Source organism: Mastacembelus armatus, chromosome 16 (assembly GCF_900324485.2).
Source record: "Mastacembelus armatus chromosome 16, fMasArm1.2, whole genome shotgun sequence".
NCBI lineage: Eukaryota > Metazoa > Chordata > Actinopteri > Synbranchiformes > Mastacembelidae > Mastacembelus > Mastacembelus armatus.
In genome coordinates this window covers 976474-991281 of record NC_046648.1, presented here as the reverse complement: position 1 = coordinate 991281, position 14808 = coordinate 976474, and the positions used below count along the sequence as shown (strand labels likewise).

The 14808-nt window shown below is 40.0% G+C and overlaps 4 protein-coding genes across 10 annotated transcripts; 3 read left to right on the top strand and 1 right to left on the bottom strand.

Annotated features, from left to right (window-relative positions):
- Nucleotides 1-83: 83 nt before the first annotated feature.
- Nucleotides 84-2887, top strand: hcst (hematopoietic cell signal transducer). 3 transcript variants are annotated; one of them, XM_026294404.2, is made up of 6 exons: nt 84-490; nt 650-767; nt 1201-1273; nt 1443-1463; nt 1771-1929; nt 2436-2887. In XM_026294404.2, the coding sequence occupies exons 3-6, from the start codon at nt 1228-1230 to the stop codon at nt 2477-2479; spliced, it is 270 nt and encodes an 89-aa protein (XP_026150189.1). In that variant the 5' UTR covers nt 84-490; nt 650-767; nt 1201-1227; the 3' UTR covers nt 2480-2887. The 3 variants fall into 3 exon arrangements, with proteins under 3 accessions (XP_026150189.1, XP_026150188.1, XP_026150190.1); XM_026294403.2 differs by having other exon boundaries at nt 85-490; nt 632-767; XM_026294405.2 differs by having other exon boundaries at nt 96-490; nt 632-767; nt 1795-1929.
- A 129-nt stretch (nt 2888-3016) lies between these two features.
- On the top strand, nt 3017-5827 carry tyrobp (transmembrane immune signaling adaptor TYROBP). Its single transcript, XM_026294402.1, has 5 exons — nt 3017-4866; nt 4973-4993; nt 5100-5243; nt 5335-5402; nt 5523-5827. Exons 1-5 carry the CDS (start codon nt 4830-4832, stop codon nt 5577-5579), a joined length of 327 nt encoding a protein of 108 aa, XP_026150187.1. The 5' UTR covers nt 3017-4829; the 3' UTR covers nt 5580-5827.
- Nucleotides 5828-5986: 159 nt separating this feature from the next.
- On the bottom strand, nt 5987-8352 carry LOC113122633 (uncharacterized). 3 transcript variants are annotated; one of them, XM_026294109.1, is made up of 9 exons: nt 8244-8352; nt 8038-8099; nt 7918-7950; nt 7704-7751; nt 7387-7434; nt 7215-7283; nt 6522-6980; nt 6352-6414; nt 5987-6174 (listed from the first exon to the last, which is right to left on the bottom strand). In XM_026294109.1, exons 1-8 carry the CDS (start codon nt 8249-8251, stop codon nt 6365-6367), a joined length of 777 nt encoding a protein of 258 aa, XP_026149894.1. In that variant the 5' UTR covers nt 8252-8352; the 3' UTR covers nt 5987-6174; nt 6352-6364. The 3 variants fall into 3 exon arrangements, with proteins under 3 accessions (XP_026149894.1, XP_026149895.1, XP_026149896.1); XM_026294110.1 differs by having other exon boundaries at nt 7215-7265; XM_026294111.1 differs by lacking the exon at nt 7704-7751.
- Nucleotides 8353-9127: 775 nt separating this feature from the next.
- LOC113122722 (casein kinase II subunit alpha-like) lies at nt 9128-14477 on the top strand. 3 transcript variants are annotated; one of them, XM_026294252.1, is made up of 15 exons: nt 9128-9278; nt 9926-10021; nt 10167-10246; nt 10402-10530; nt 10643-10754; nt 10881-10982; nt 11111-11161; nt 11251-11310; nt 11409-11492; nt 11625-11735; nt 11924-12025; nt 12775-12875; nt 12980-13128; nt 13281-13370; nt 13638-14477. In XM_026294252.1, exons 4-15 carry the CDS (start codon nt 10430-10432, stop codon nt 13751-13753), a joined length of 1179 nt encoding a protein of 392 aa, XP_026150037.1. In that variant the 5' UTR covers nt 9128-9278; nt 9926-10021; nt 10167-10246; nt 10402-10429; the 3' UTR covers nt 13754-14477. The 3 variants fall into 3 exon arrangements, with proteins under 3 accessions (XP_026150037.1, XP_026150038.1, XP_026150040.1); XM_026294253.1 differs by having other exon boundaries at nt 9208-9325; XM_026294255.1 differs by having other exon boundaries at nt 9245-9361.
- Nucleotides 14478-14808: the final 331 nt, after the last annotated feature.

Sequence of the window (14808 nt, the reverse complement as noted above, 5' to 3'; positions counted from 1 at the left end):
TTGCCACAGACACTACCAGTAATCTCTCAGCTCCCTCTGCTGTTGAAGACTCAGAATCACCACTAGTCTGCCAAGGCAGAGCAGTGAAAACAGAGATGAGGCACACAAATAAAAAGACAGCATCGTCTCACAGCTCAGTAAGACCAACACAGGCCGACTGCACCGTTGAGCGTTTTCGAACTGAAAAGTTGTTGGAAAAGTCAGAGACTAAATCCATGAATCCTTGAAACAGAGTCGTCTGAGTAAGATACAGGCTCGTGGCCACTGAGAAGCAGCAGAGTCACAGTCTGAGCTCACGGTCGAACAACCTACGCACTTTCAAAACTTCCTGTTTTGAGGTTTCTTCTCCAGCAGCATCTTCGGAAACAGGCGCTGAAGAAGAAACAGCTCATGTTCTCCACTGCGTGAGGGCCGTCGATACAGAGAGTTTATTCGTGTGGATGTCAGACTGTTGTTTTTGTTTTCATTAGAAAGCTGCCGCCGACTCTGGGTTGGTACTACAGCTGGATTTACTTGTGCAATTGTTTTCCTTTGTCTTGTGTAATGTTTTATATTTTGTGTAGATCTTTTTTGAAGCCGCAGTTTGAAATTAGAATCTATACCTTCTTCTCTGTCACTGTTAAACCATCAGTGTTACCAAACTACACAGGCAGCGTTTGAGCCCAGCAGAGGAGGAGCAGAAGATTTGACGTCAGCCCTCAAAAGCGAAAACCAATGAGAAGTTAGACTCACATCAGCTTTTGGATAGCAGACGGCCAGCAGAGCAGGTATGAGGATCTTATCTCACTCCGACTTTCTCTCCCTCATCCCCAGATGGACTAGATAAAAATCAGCTTTATACACGTGTGAATACATCAACTGCCATATCCTGCTGATGTTCATTCATTTGTTGTGATATTTGAATGATTTCTGAGAACTCTTTTATTTCTTTTTTAAATTTCCTTTCATCAGATGCCCACACAGCGACATGTGACTCATTGTGAAACAGGCTGTTTATTCACTAACGCAGATAAACGGGCTTCTGTCTTCAAAGCGTTAAGGGATTTGATTGTGTCAGTAAAACCAAACAGAGTGATAGTCTAAGGATTTAAAGCATGTAGGATGTAGGACATAACACACTGTGACTGTGTACTACAGGTATTACTGCCAATATGAAGCACGTAGCATGTGTGCTAAGCCTGGTCTCCATTTATCTTTCAGAAGGCACGTAACTTGGCAAATCTGGCAATGGCACACAACACATTCTTTCTAACTGTCCTGTTTTTGCTTTGCAGTAAGTATGTGTTTGCACGCACGCACACACACACACACACACACGCACGCACACACACATATAAATATTCGGGTGGTCTTACACAGGAAAATGAAACCACAAACACTCTGCATGGTGGAAACTTAACTGACAAAAAAGCCTTGTTTTACTTTTCTTTCTTTTCTTTAAGACGTGGCTGTGGTGCTCACAGGTGAGTGGAACAAAGAGAGAACACACACAACTTTGAATCTCAGTGTTCGTGCATGTCAACATACAAAACCTAGACTAATAATAATAATAATACTTTTATTCATAAGACACTTTAAAAACAGTAACAACTGACACAAAGTGCTGTACACATGTCAACAGTAAGCAGAAAACACGAGACAGAATCAAAACACAATAAACCACAATGCAAAATAAGATAAGGAAGCAAAAGTTTTGCAAATCTAGCCAAGCCCAAAAGATAAATCATTTTTTCCATCCATCCCATTCTTCTTTTCTGGCTGTATGTTCAGTCTCTGCCTACGTTTGTTTGCCAGACAGCAACGTGTCTTGTTACCGGATTGAACCAGGCACAATAGCAGGCATCATCTGTGCAGATGTGTTGTTGACTCTTGTCATTGTCATTGTCACCTACCGATGCGCCAGCTTTCGGCGGAGGAAAATAGACAACGGTAAGACAATAGGGGCTAAAATGAGTCATGGTCTCGCTATGTTTAGATCTGCAGTTATGAGTTGGAGCGACTGCAGTGGTGGTAAGTTTTTCTGCTAGTTTGACAATACGTCTCATTTATTTTTGTGTTGACTTGTTAGTGTCAATATCACAGTATTAATCCATCCAGTACATTCTATTGATAGTATTAATAGTAACTGTTGATATGCTAGTTATGCTATTTATGTTATATGTTCTTATCTGTTAATTATATTTCAAATTTATATTTTATAGTGAAATTTCTATGTAAAAGTTAATATAAGAGCAACAGGACAATCTGAATTTGCATCTAATATCTATAATAGAATATCTATCGATTGGTCTGTCTGTCTGTCTGTCTGTCTGTCTGTCTGTCTGTCTGTCTGTTTGTCTGTCTGTCTGTCTGTCTGTTTGTCTGTCTGTCTGTTTTTGTACATTTGGCAACGTTCTATTTTCCAATAATCTCTGTGCCCTCTCATCTCTTCACAGCTGACAAAGTGTATATGAATGTCCGGGCCAACTGCAAGAGCTAATCTAAAGACGGTGCTGGTCCAAATTATGTGCCTGCTTTTTAACAATATATTCCAACAAGCTTTAACAGACTTACTGAACTGTTTTAATAACTCCACACAGGTAGATTACATATTTGACAGTGATAATCTTTATTCATAGAAACTATTTCTGAATTGAATTTCTTTGACTATTACTACATTTGAATACACTTTACACAGAATGCATTGTAGCTAAAAACATTTTAGCGTCCTACAGGAAAAACTGCAAAAGTCCAGAAAAAAGATCTTCGTTCAAGCAGCAGCGTGCTGTCTGTTACAGGAGTTATTTTGCAAACCTTGATGAACCAAACTGTGTCAACCTGTTCAATCGACACTTAATGTGTGTAAATCCAAATGACCAACCTTGTGAATAAACCATCTCTAAATGCACTTCAGTTTCATATTTTCCACACCACAGAGCCCCTCCAGTGGCCGTTTGCTGGCAGGATGTCTCAACTGTATTTTAGCAGGCCCAGAAGATTTTATGCAAATAATTTTAGGGATATAAGTGAGTTTGAAAAAAACAGACCTGTTGATTTTCCATAGGTGGTTTATAATGTATGTCGTGACAAACCACAGCGTTGCTGATGTATAGACGTGTTAATAAACTCCCATGCCTGGTGAGATTTATGCTTCACTAACATTCACTGAAAGAAATAGATATTTTTATTTGTTAGCTATTTACTGTGTTTGTGTATCTGTATGTGGTTCATCGATTCACGTGCTTGTTTTCAACGTCCTCTTTAGCGTCAGAAGTCATCCTGCTGCACTAACGTGACATCTGTGCACTGTGACTAATGCAGAAGTGCCGATCAGATTTCTGGAAGACGGTTTAAGGTCCAAATGTGTGTTGAGATAATAATGTGGTTAAACTGTTGTCTTGCAGTTTCAGGAGAACACGCACAATATGGTAACCAAGGCTAGTTCAGTACTATCTGTCTGATCTACCTCCTTTCCTTCATCGTTTTTTTTCCATCAGTTAGTTACTCTGTGCCGTGGAAACTTTTGAAAACAGAATAGAACAACACTCACAGCAGTTTGTTTTGTTTTTTGAGAGGCAGGTGTGAGGTATAGAGCTAAACTCTCTGTTCTTATGTTTAGAAAAATGGGAGGTTGCAGAGAGGTTGTCTGTGTAGTTTTTCTTTTTTCTTTAGCTTAGAGCCGTTTGTTTTTCTATAATGGCAGATAAGTGAGAAAAGCGGCTGATGAATCATTACTTGTGAATCCATTAACAAAAGGTCATGGGTTTCACCTTAAGGGACGTGAATAATAACAAAAGATGGTGAGTCATTATGAAATGACATGTCATTACAACAATCAATACAACAATTATGTTTTAATTACAAATGTTTTTCAGAAGATTGTTTGTTTTCTGGAAAGTCTGTATATTAAAAGATGATTCCTAATGAACTACAGTCAATACAAAAAGCCAAACCTGCTCTTAACTATGGTCTATAATTGATCTATTAACTGATAGCAAATGATTAATTGACCAGTTGTAAAACACCATCTTACAAATTGTAATGGGTGACATATCATTATTATTCCCAGAGAGTTACAGACGAGGATGTTTTTGCTGTTTTACACTGGTTTAAGAAATCTGGGCATTAATCCTAAATTGTTGTTCAAATAATAGTCTGGTTTAATTAATGCACTACTCATTTATTTGACATTTTCTATCTAAATAGTTTTAGACTTTTGTGTGTTGAATGTTGTTATGTGCATGTAGGCCGAACACAATCAGTGCAGACAGTTTCATCATTTGGACAATTGTGTCTGAACATGAAACAAAAATCTCAGAGACAAAAAAAAGAAGTGGAGGTGAAGTTTCCTTTCAAAGTTTCATTTCACTGGCAGCTCAGCATCAACAAAGATAAACATGTGGTTTACCAAGGCTTAGACAAGGTAGCTGAGACTGTGGCCAACGAACTGCATTAAAACCACAGGTCATGAGGAAATGCTGTATTTGAAGATACAATCACAAGTATTTTAGCAGAAACTGCAACTATAGTGAATAGACGGCGTCTTATCTTGTTCAGTTCACTCAAAGTCTTGTTAAAAAGACTGATATAATTTCTTTTTTTTTTTTTTATCAGGCTAGAAAACTTCACCTGAATGTGACATTTTAGGCAAAAAAACAGAAACGCAGCAGCTTCCTCTTCTCTGAGTGGACTCCCCCCTCCTCTGAACCCTCACACCACTGCCGGTGCTGCCCGTGTACAGTTCTTCATCCGTGAGTCCTCCTCCTTGTTTATGTTCATTCGAAAACAGACGGCAGGACAGGTGACCGTCAGCCTCGTTTCCTCTGCGACCAGTAACCACCATAAAGAAGATGTCTGACGCTCTTTGCATCGTGGGTTCATCATTTGGTGAGTGGTTTGCTCTGTGTGTTTTAACAGCGTGGTAAAATAATAAATGAGTGTGGGCAGTCTTTGCTGTTGTGATCTGAGCTTTTATTTACTCTTTATCTTTCAGGATCTGCTGGAGAACAACAAGGTACCTACAACAGATTTCTTCAAATTGTTTCTGCTGTGGGAAGCTGAAAAAACAAGCTGTGTGTGTGGGTTTTGTGTTTCACTTCAGTGTCACCACTCTTTCACAGAATGTGGTTCCTGTTACCAAATAAACATGGCCTCGGCAATAGCCATTATTGTCTCTGATATCATCTTGACCCTCTTCATCACTATTTCTGTGTTCTGCTTTGCAACTCACTACAAAAGAAAGAGACAATGGGATTCTCATGACGGTGAGTGCAAAATGCCCGTGTACTGATGTTTCTGATTGTGCTGCATCATGATGGGCAGCACCATGTCAAAGAAATGTGCATTTTTAAACAGGTAGAAGAAGCTTGCCATCGTCTGTATCAAGGAAAATGGCAACAGAGGTCATAGAGTCGCCCTATCAGGTAAGAGCGAACGATGTTGTTATTTACGCCTCAAAGACAATGTGCAAATGATGTTGTTTAGGTTTAGAGTTTAGTGATTTATTTCTGCTTCCATGAAGAACTGCTTTCACTTTTTTATAGGAGTTACATGGAGTCCAGTCAGACGTGTACAGTGAGCTTCAGCACTTTAGGAAATGAAACACCGGAGCTCTAAAAATCCCAACAGTGCATTCTGTGTAATTTGTTTCACAAGCTATAACCAGATAACACCGCACACTCTACTCACACAGCATTACAATATGTGTGTATTGGCAACTGATTTATATTTTATTTACTGGAGACTCTGTTGTGCTGAATGTTTGCTGGATTGCAGTTTTGGTTCTTTCAATCTGTATTGAAATATGTATTTGTATTTAATTAGAAATTAAACTACATTTGAAATCCAAGGAAATGAAAAAGATGCACTCTTTATGTTTCCTGTATTGATATTTATTTTTGTAGGAGATTACTTACACGCTTTTACATTACAGAGACAAAAACTTTGTACTGATGATCACCCCCCCCCGTAGGATCTTACTCTCTTTATCCAGTTTCTACAAGCAAGTTCAACACAAAATTAGCAAAAACGCTTTTTTTCTTTCATTTGTTCACATGATCACATATTGGAAAATCCATGTTTAAATCTAAATTTGGGTCCAAAAGTCCCAGAAGCGTCTGTATTGGAAAACAGCCCGTCTGCCTCCTATGAGTCAACAGATGGCAGCCCCTGACTCAGTGTCAGGAAAAACAGAACCTGAAAGAAAAGAGGAAAAAACAACTGATGTCTGACTTTACATTCGTAACACAAAGCAAGATCAATTTAAATGTTGTTATGTGGTCGACACGTAACCACATAACAACATGGAGTTGTTTCCTAAGCTGAGATGGGAGGATAGAGCTTTTGTCTCATTCACATCCAAAGGAAACAGACCTTTGTAGGGTCCTCAGGAGGCTGGGTTCTTGGCTGGAACAGACAAACCACTGGGCACACGTTCTAGAAGAAAGAGGAAGAAATTAGTGATGTTCAGGAAGGCAGTGCACTATGCACCGTAATCAAATTGTATTTGCAAGATTCATTAGTAGAAGGAAAAATGTTATTACCTATTGGAGAAGTCTCAGAGCTGATATATTCTCTGGATTCTGTGCGAATATTGCTATTGTTGTCCTCCAAACTATCCTGGTCCAGCAGGTCTCTGCTCTCACCTGAGACCACTGTGCCTTTCATCCCCTCAACTCTTCCTGCCTTTCTTTGGAGAGTGGGGCCTTGACTGTCCTCGCCAGTCATTCTGGCTCCATCTAAGCACATAACTTGTTTTCCTGACACAGTTTCCACCTCCTGAGCATCCACCGTCATTCCTTCCTCGCTGTCAAGGTCAGTCTGCTCTTTGCTTGCTTGGTGGGACCCACAGGGCCCACTCCGCTCTCTGCTGCCATGTTCTTGAACCAGTCTTCTGCTCACATCTAACAGCACCACCTTGTCTTTGCTTGCTCCTGTAAATGGTGTTTCATCGTTCTGCACAACTTTAGGGGTCAAGATCTCATGGCTTTCAACGTCTTTGACTGCATCAGGAAAGAATAAACATTTACTGCTGTGACATCTGCATCAATATATTGTCAGAAACCTGCGATCACTGCAGGTTAGATTAGACGTACAGGTTACTCAGTCTGCTCTCACTTCCATTTTTACCAGCTACTTTAGTTTCACAAATTTTAAAATAAAATAACAATAATAATTAATAATAAAATTGAAATGAAACTTTTTCTATGTTTGAGTCAGAGTTAAAGAGCACATACCTGTAAGTCTATCGGTTTCAAAACTCTCTGTAGATTTTGCATCTGACACGTCTGTGAATGAGTTTATTGCTGTTTAAAACGAAAACCTCCTAATGATAAACCTGTGACACTGGCAATACCAAAACATAACAGCAATTTAGAAATCAAACTGGTGCTCAGATAACCGCTGTACCTTCTGAATCTTTCTCTGTCACAACTTTACGCGGAGGGTTTCCATATCCTGCAGTCAGGAGAGAATATATGATGCAATTTGTTATGTTGTTTGTTACAGCACAAACCGTTGAAGCTAAACTGGAATAAAACACAAATATCACAAATGTCCTCGTTTGTTAGCCAGTCTTTGAACCTCATGTTAATGTATCTGGGGAACCCACAATGCTTCTGAGGATCTGTTGACATGAGCGGTCACTACAGACCATAATTTGACCTTTCTGTTTTAAAACGGAATATATCTCAGTATATTTGATTACTACATTGTGACTCACAGACCTGTGGTATTTGCCGTTACGGTCTTTTCAGTAGTTGTGCCAAGTGCACCTGTGACAACGTGAGCGAAAACAACTTGTGACTAAAGTTCACAGTGTTGACATAAATATGAATATTAGATGATATATAATGATACATGATATGCACTACATATAAAATATTATATGACAATAAACACTGACCATACTGCAAGTAAACATTAGATAAATAAACTCACCAGTTAGGAAGCTTAACACATTTTCTCTTCGGGCTTAAAAAGAAAGAACAAAATCTTTGTCTTATTCCAAACGTTCAGTAAAGTCAAAACAACAGGTAATAATTTTTTAGCTTGTGTCACCTCTGACTGCAGCTGTTACAACCATCAGTGCAAATGGAAGAATTAGGATGCAACTCATGATCCTGAAAGAAATAAAAAATAAAAGACTTTTCACTGTCATCATCGTCATTAGCATTTGATAACATTCGTAGAAATTTCATAGCATTGTGTCATAACCAGCTGTGAAAAAAATATATACTTTAGAGATAAAAAATATAAAAACTTACGTCTTCATTGTTAACTTCAGTCTCCAGCTGTGTCCAGTGTTTAGCAGCACGACTGTTGTTGGGTTTATATAGACTGACACTTTTTAAACCTTCAATGCTCTAGTTAATTATAGATTCAGACAAGATGTATCAATTGCCTCTGTGTTCGACAGTGCATGACCCGCAGTCAGAGAAGCTCCTGATAACATTACAAAGGCCTATTCATCATATCAGTTCCAGATAAAAATAATTGTCCGAAGTCACAAAAAGGGTTTGTATTACAGGTGGGTGGTTGCTTCAGGAAATGCCCCTGGCCTTTTCTCCTGCCACAGACCACGTAGTGTTTCTGAGCCACTGTCCATTTATCTAGAGCAGCACTAAACAAAGACCTTTGAAGAAACAGGCCTGACTGAAAGTCTCCTAATAAAATATATCTTTTATTTATTTATCCATTGATGTCCAGATACTGCACATACCCATAGGCACATATTGTACACACTTAAAGGTTTTGTAGCTTTATTTTATTTTATTTTATTTTGTAGATTTATTCCACTTTTTTACCCATTTTTAAAATATTTTGAATTTCTTATTTATCTCATATCTTTGCTGCTGTTGGCTCTCTGCTTGTAATTTCCCCACGGTGGGACAAATAGAGTTCGTTTTATCTTACGTTATTTTATCTTATCTGATTAAAATCCATGTGTTGTGGAACATTATGAGGCACAGAACTTTTATTTGAGGTTTGCAGACTGAAGAGACTGTTTTGGTCTCGACGTTTTCTGTGTTAAAATGATGCTGACCTACTGGGTCGGGTCAAAGGTGAGGTTCACCAACAACACAACACCACAGCTGTGTGCGTGTGCGTGTGCGTGTGCGCACGCAGACTCACGCAGACTCACGCAGACACGCATTTGAGACCCGTGGCTTCAGTCAGACCAGATGGTGGCGGCTCCCCCGTGGACGAGGAAAAGCACAGCGCCCCCTGCAGGAAGGTCCGTTCGCCCTAAGCTCTTCATCCTAAGCTTCGCCATATTGACGTCCCAGCGACGCTGAGAGGTAACCGTGTTGTTTGATCGCAGATCGCCGTGGGTTTGGAGCTACCTGTGAGTTTTTTACATGTCAGGAGAAGCTGGGAACCGGTGAGCCAGCCGCGGCGCCTTTCGGCTGCGCCCTCCCGGTGTTTGCGGGCTGTTTTTCCGAGGCGTTGTCAGCCAGGAGGCTGTTCCCTCGCCTAGCCTGCTAGCTTAGCACTTTTTAGCTTAAGGAAATGCATTTCTCGGAGCTTATGACTTGGCTCTGCGTGAACTGTGGCGTTCGGGGTGATGGCCTGGCTGTTTAAGTGCGAACTGTGTGTTTCAGACTCGTAATGTGGAGGAGAGCTCGCGTTACCTGAGACTTTCCAGCCGGCTTTCCAGCTAACGCTAACTAGCCGAGCTAACTGTTAGCCCGGCTAACTGCTAGCTCGGCTGCACTGGTGCTAACTGGTGCAGGCCTCCGACCACAGACCCTGTGCCTCCTCCAGCTTTAAGCGGCTAAACTGGCAATAAGTGAACCAGTGTGTTAGCAGAGCGGCTGTTTGTCGATGGTCCTTTCGTAGCCGCGGATCATTGCAGATGTGTTGACTGGGGCACGTTGGCTCACACTGTTTGATTAACTGACAGCATTGATTTTAATCAACCTACTTTCTCCCCTTTTTCCAACAGGAGATACTGCTTTGGTGTAGTTAGCCCCCAGTGATGACTGTATTGAACCCCGTGCCTCCTGATTAGACTGGTTGGATGCCCCCATTTAACATTCAGGTCTGCCCACACTGGACACCCATTGTCCAAAGTCAAGAGTCTCATAAACTTATATTCCCATTTGTCTGCTCCACACATGCTGTTGATCTGTTGCTGTGGACAGACTAGTGATCTGTGTTGGACGTCTTTGTCTCTGCTGTTGCAGCTTTTGCACCATAAAGGCATCTCAAGTGCTCCTGTTCTAATTCCTCAGTCAGCATCAGCATCCTGGAGGGAGCCTCCCAGGTATTGCTGATTCCTAATCAATTGGCCACTATCACCTGTGTTGAGTTTAAGGCTGCTCTGTGATGCTAGAGTAGCAGTTTGTTTCGTAAAATGCTTTAAGTACTGATTAATATTTGCCTCTGTATCATATTCTGATGTCGTTTGTCCTGTTTTAGGAGATTTGGAGAAGATTTTGTGTAGAATATGTCTGGGCCCGTTCCAAGCCGCTCTCGAGTTTACCCTGATGTAAACACACAGAGACCTCGGGAATACTGGGACTATGAGTCCCATGTTGTTGAGTGGGGGTAAGGGGAAATGATCTGCTGCTACTTTAATTGTATTTGTTTGCTCGTTGGGTGAGCTTTTTTTTTTTTTTTTTTTTTTTTTCATTGTTAACCGTGTATGTTTGTTTTTTAGGAACCAAGACGACTATCAGCTAGTCAGAAAACTAGGAAGAGGCAAATATAGTGAAGTGTTTGAAGCCATAAACATCACAAACAATGAAAAAGTGGTTGTCAAAATACTGAAGGTATGGAGATGACTAGTGGGTTGGACTTTTATGAGATTTGTAAATGTTTTCAGTGGAACATAGTCCTTATATCCTGTCACTTCAGTAGCGCTTCCATGTGCCTCACAAGACTCTCTCTCTTCACAGCCGGTCAAAAAAAAGAAAATCAAGAGAGAAATAAAGATCCTGGAGAATCTGAGGGGTGGCCCAAACATCATCTCATTGTTAGATATTGTCAAGGATCCTGTGGTATGTTTTTCCTTTTTGGCACCGTACCCATTCAGGACACACACACACACACACACACACATTCATATTCATATTCATGCTCATGCATAAACTTTTTTTTTTTTTTTTTTTCCTCTGCACCTTTTTAGTCAAGAACTCCTGCGCTGGTCTTTGAACATGTGAACAACACAGACTTCAAGGTAAAGATGCTGCTTTTTGACTGGCAGTGTTGTTTATACTGATACTAAATATTCTTCAATGGCTCATACATTTTTATTTCTCTTTACAGCAATTGTATCAAACACTATCTGACTTTGACATACGGTTCTACATGTATGAAATCCTAAAGGTAATTGGATCATTTACAGTCTAAACATACGGAGCTCTGATTGCATCTCTATCATTCACAGACTGCTGGTTACAGATTATTATTTTTTTACCTGACAGGCTCTGGATTACTGCCACAGTATGGGGATAATGCACAGAGATGTCAAGCCACACAATGTAATGATTGATCATGAACACAGAAAGGTATTGTCTGACATGTTGACATTTATTTATTTATTCTTCGTTCACGTCCCGTCTTTCTGCTGTGACTTCAGCGAAGTGTGATTTGAAGTATATTCATGTTTGTTTGGTTTTTTTTATCTTTCCAACTTTCAGCTTCGCCTGATTGATTGGGGATTGGCAGAATTCTACCATCCAAACCAGGAATATAATGTGAGAGTGGCATCCAGATACTTCAAAGGACCTGAACTCTTGGTAGACTACCAGGTGAGGCACTTAGTCTCTCTCTACATGTCCAGGCATGCCATTATTTATTTATTTATTTTACAAAATTGTTGAAAATGTGACTTAGGGTTTAGGTTATTTATATTTTTATAAAATGTTATTTAAGTCAATTAATCTTTTTAATGCGGTGCAGTCAATTCAGATCTTTCCCCCTCCTATATGATTCGTAGATGTATGACTACAGCTTGGACATGTGGAGTCTGGGTTGCATGCTGGCCAGCATGATCTTCAGAAAGGAACCTTTCTTTCACGGCCATGACAACTACGATCAGGTTTGGAAAATTAGTTTTTTAACATCTGGTGTGAATGTGGTCACAAGCCTTGTGGCTTAAAAAGAGTCTTGTCTTGTGTGTGGTTTCCTGGTATTTAGGACTGCATGCATAACATTACTTGTTTTACCCTGCCAAACCACATTCTTACTGAACTGGCAACATAACAGCTCTGCTGTATTTGAAGGGAATTTATATTTCAGTTACTGAGTTTATTAATCATTAGCTGTGGCAGTTTGATGTACTCAATGTACAAACCAAAGTAGGAAAAGACCGATTTAATTCTGTGCCAGTGAAACAGGGTGGTGTCAGTGTGTTATGAATGTAACTCTACCCACACTATAGCATTCCTTTTTACATAATTCCCAGGTATTTTCATTTCTAATTTGGTATTTTTTTTATGTGCACCTTTGTTTACCTGCTTTTGAAATGGTGATTTTAATAGGGAAGTTAGCCTGAGGTGTTAGATACAGAGCTGTGTCCACCAGTTTGACAGTCAAAAAAACAATGTGCATGTTCTCAAAATATACCAATATTTAATGAAACATGCACACAGTCAATTTAAAATTGTTTCTTTTTCCTGTCATCAGTCTCCTACAATTACTACGTCCACACAGATCCACCATCTAATTGATAGTAATGCTCTAAACGATACAATACACAATACATACTCCTCAAAATCCTTCATCTGATTCAACAGATACAAAATTATATTTATTTAATTGTTAAATGATGTTTCTTCTAACTTGCAGCTTGTGCGGATTGCAAAAGTACTTGGCACCGAGGACCTGTACGACTACATTGACAAGTACAACATTGAATTGGATCCACGGTTCAATGACATCCTGGGAAGGTAAAACGCTGTGACAGTTTAACCTCAATAAAGCATCACTGAATATCTTGATCAAGCTTTTGGTTCAGAAATGCATTAAAACCTGATCCCTGGTTTGTTTTTAGGCACTCCAGGAAAAGATGGGAGAGGTTTGTGCACAGTGAGAACCAACACCTGGTCAGCACGGAGGCTCTAGACTTCTTGGACAAACTCCTGCGCTACGACCATCAAGCCCGCCTCACAGCCAGAGAGGCTATGGATCATCCCTACTTCTGTGAGATTTTCCTTCTTGTTAAAATCTTCCTTTCTTCGTTTCTTTCTTACTGCTTTACTCTGATGTCTCCAAAACAAAATCAAGTTGAGCATTTAATGTGGCTTCAGTTTGTGTGTGATTTATGTGGTGATCAAATCCTCTTCTGTTCTCAGATCCCATCGTTAAAGATCAGGGAAGGGGGGCCACTCCAGGAGGGATGGCTGCCAGCTCCACACCAGTCAGCTCTTCGAGCATGATGGCCGGTAAGACCTTGATTCAAAGACTCCCCTGTTCTTTTCAGTATCTGTGTCAGTCTTTAATTTGCGATTAAGTAAACGACCAGGATGTGAGAGGCTGCAAACAAATGTTTATGTATAAACTGACTGTTTTTCTGACTGAACTTTAGAGGTGTAGATTTTTAGAAGTCGATCATAAGAGGGACCTTTGGGAAAAATAAAATCATGTCCAGTTTTCTATTGAGGTAACCATGAGCATTTCCAAATAATTAATGAACCTACTGCCTCTTTCAGGCATCACCTCAATGTCCTCCTCACAGCCACTGGCTAACATTGCTGGATCACCTGTCATCTCTGCCCCCAACACTCTGGCCACACAAGTCCCTGCAGCCACTGGGGCCCAACCCTGAAGCCACTTCCTCACCTGTGTTTATGTGTACTCATGGCCATGTCCCACCTAGCTCTCAGTGCAGCCCAGGGCCATGGTTCCCCTTTTATGTTGGAAAATAACAAAGAAGTTAAATTGCTTTTCACATTCAGTTATATTTTGACACCTGGACTTGACAGAATTGTTGTCGGCACCTGTCGGGATTATTAAAATTAATTTTGGTGTGTTACTTGACAAACCATTGTCTAGAAATTCTAATAAGATGTAGACATGAACAGAATGGATAATAAAATTTATTTTGTATGTTCCAAATATACCGTCTTGCTTGAAACTGTTTAATGGGGGTCCTGCTGTATTACACTGTGAACCTTTACACAACTTCACAACACAGAGTCAGGAATGTGGTGTGCCTCACCTAACAGTGTTCGCTGATTGCACATGATGTAATGTGCAGGAGTTGTTGCCGTTTTGAAGTTGTTAGACTCTTTATCATTCGTTAATTGGACTTTTGTAGATATTCTACAGCTACTGTCAGGTTGCATGCACCCAATGCTGAGTATCACAGGGTCAATAGTTTGCCAATTTTATGTTCTTTCACTTCTGTATGTGTATGTATGTGTTTGTTTTTTATGAAGTCTCTTACACATGATTTTGATTACATAGACAATTTTGTAACTTTTTGTTTTATGTTGGGAGGAGTCATGACCTACGGAGAACAACTTCAAAAATAAACAATTTAAACAGGGTTTTGCAGGCACTACATGTTATTGAGTATACATCTGTCTGTGGACTAGTTTGCATTGGCACAATAGTCATTTGATAATGAATTTTGACATAAAGCTTACAGGTTGCTGTTAACACATTCACAACTCAAAGGAGTTGGATGTTTTTCAGCGTTTGTACAGATGTATGTTAATGTGCATGTGGTTCTGAGTGTGTAGAGAAATCATTTTGGATGCATATTTGTAGACAGCTTGAAAAGACTTAGTGCTGCAAGTGTAAATATGAGCAATAAGCCACATGAAGATAACAGTTTCCTGTCAGTGCCTGTGGACATGGGTGGAATCCACAACGCAC

Excerpts from the sequence above, each read along its gene's own strand:
- hcst (XM_026294404.2), top strand. The coding sequence starts at position 1,228 with ATGGCACACAACACATTCTTTCTAACTGTCCTGTTTTTGCTTTGCA. Across the intron at positions 1,464-1,770 it reads CGTGGCTGTGGTGCTCACAG|TCTCTGCCTACGTTTGTTTG; the intron begins GTGAGTGGAACA and ends CTGTATGTTCAG. Across the intron at positions 1,930-2,435 it reads GCGGAGGAAAATAGACAACG|CTGACAAAGTGTATATGAAT; the intron begins GTAAGACAATAG and ends ATCTCTTCACAG.
- tyrobp (XM_026294402.1), top strand. The coding sequence starts at position 4,830 with ATGTCTGACGCTCTTTGCATCGTGGGTTCATCATTTG. Across the intron at positions 4,867-4,972 it reads CATCGTGGGTTCATCATTTG|GATCTGCTGGAGAACAACAA; the intron begins GTGAGTGGTTTG and ends TTTATCTTTCAG. Across the intron at positions 5,403-5,522 it reads TCATAGAGTCGCCCTATCAG|GAGTTACATGGAGTCCAGTC; the intron begins GTAAGAGCGAAC and ends ACTTTTTTATAG.
- LOC113122633 (XM_026294109.1), bottom strand. Across the intron at positions 7,435-7,703 it reads CGTAACGGCAAATACCACAG|GATATGGAAACCCTCCGCGT; the intron begins GTCTGTGAGTCA and ends TCCTGACTGCAG. Across the intron at positions 6,415-6,521 it reads CTCTGAGACTTCTCCAATAG|AACGTGTGCCCAGTGGTTTG; the intron begins GTAATAACATTT and ends TCTTTCTTCTAG.
- LOC113122722 (XM_026294252.1), top strand. The coding sequence starts at position 10,430 with ATGTCTGGGCCCGTTCCAAGCCGCTCTCGAGTTTACCCTGATGTAAAC. Across the intron at positions 11,311-11,408 it reads ACATGTATGAAATCCTAAAG|GCTCTGGATTACTGCCACAG; the intron begins GTAATTGGATCA and ends TTTACCTGACAG. Across the intron at positions 11,736-11,923 it reads AACTCTTGGTAGACTACCAG|ATGTATGACTACAGCTTGGA; the intron begins GTGAGGCACTTA and ends TATGATTCGTAG.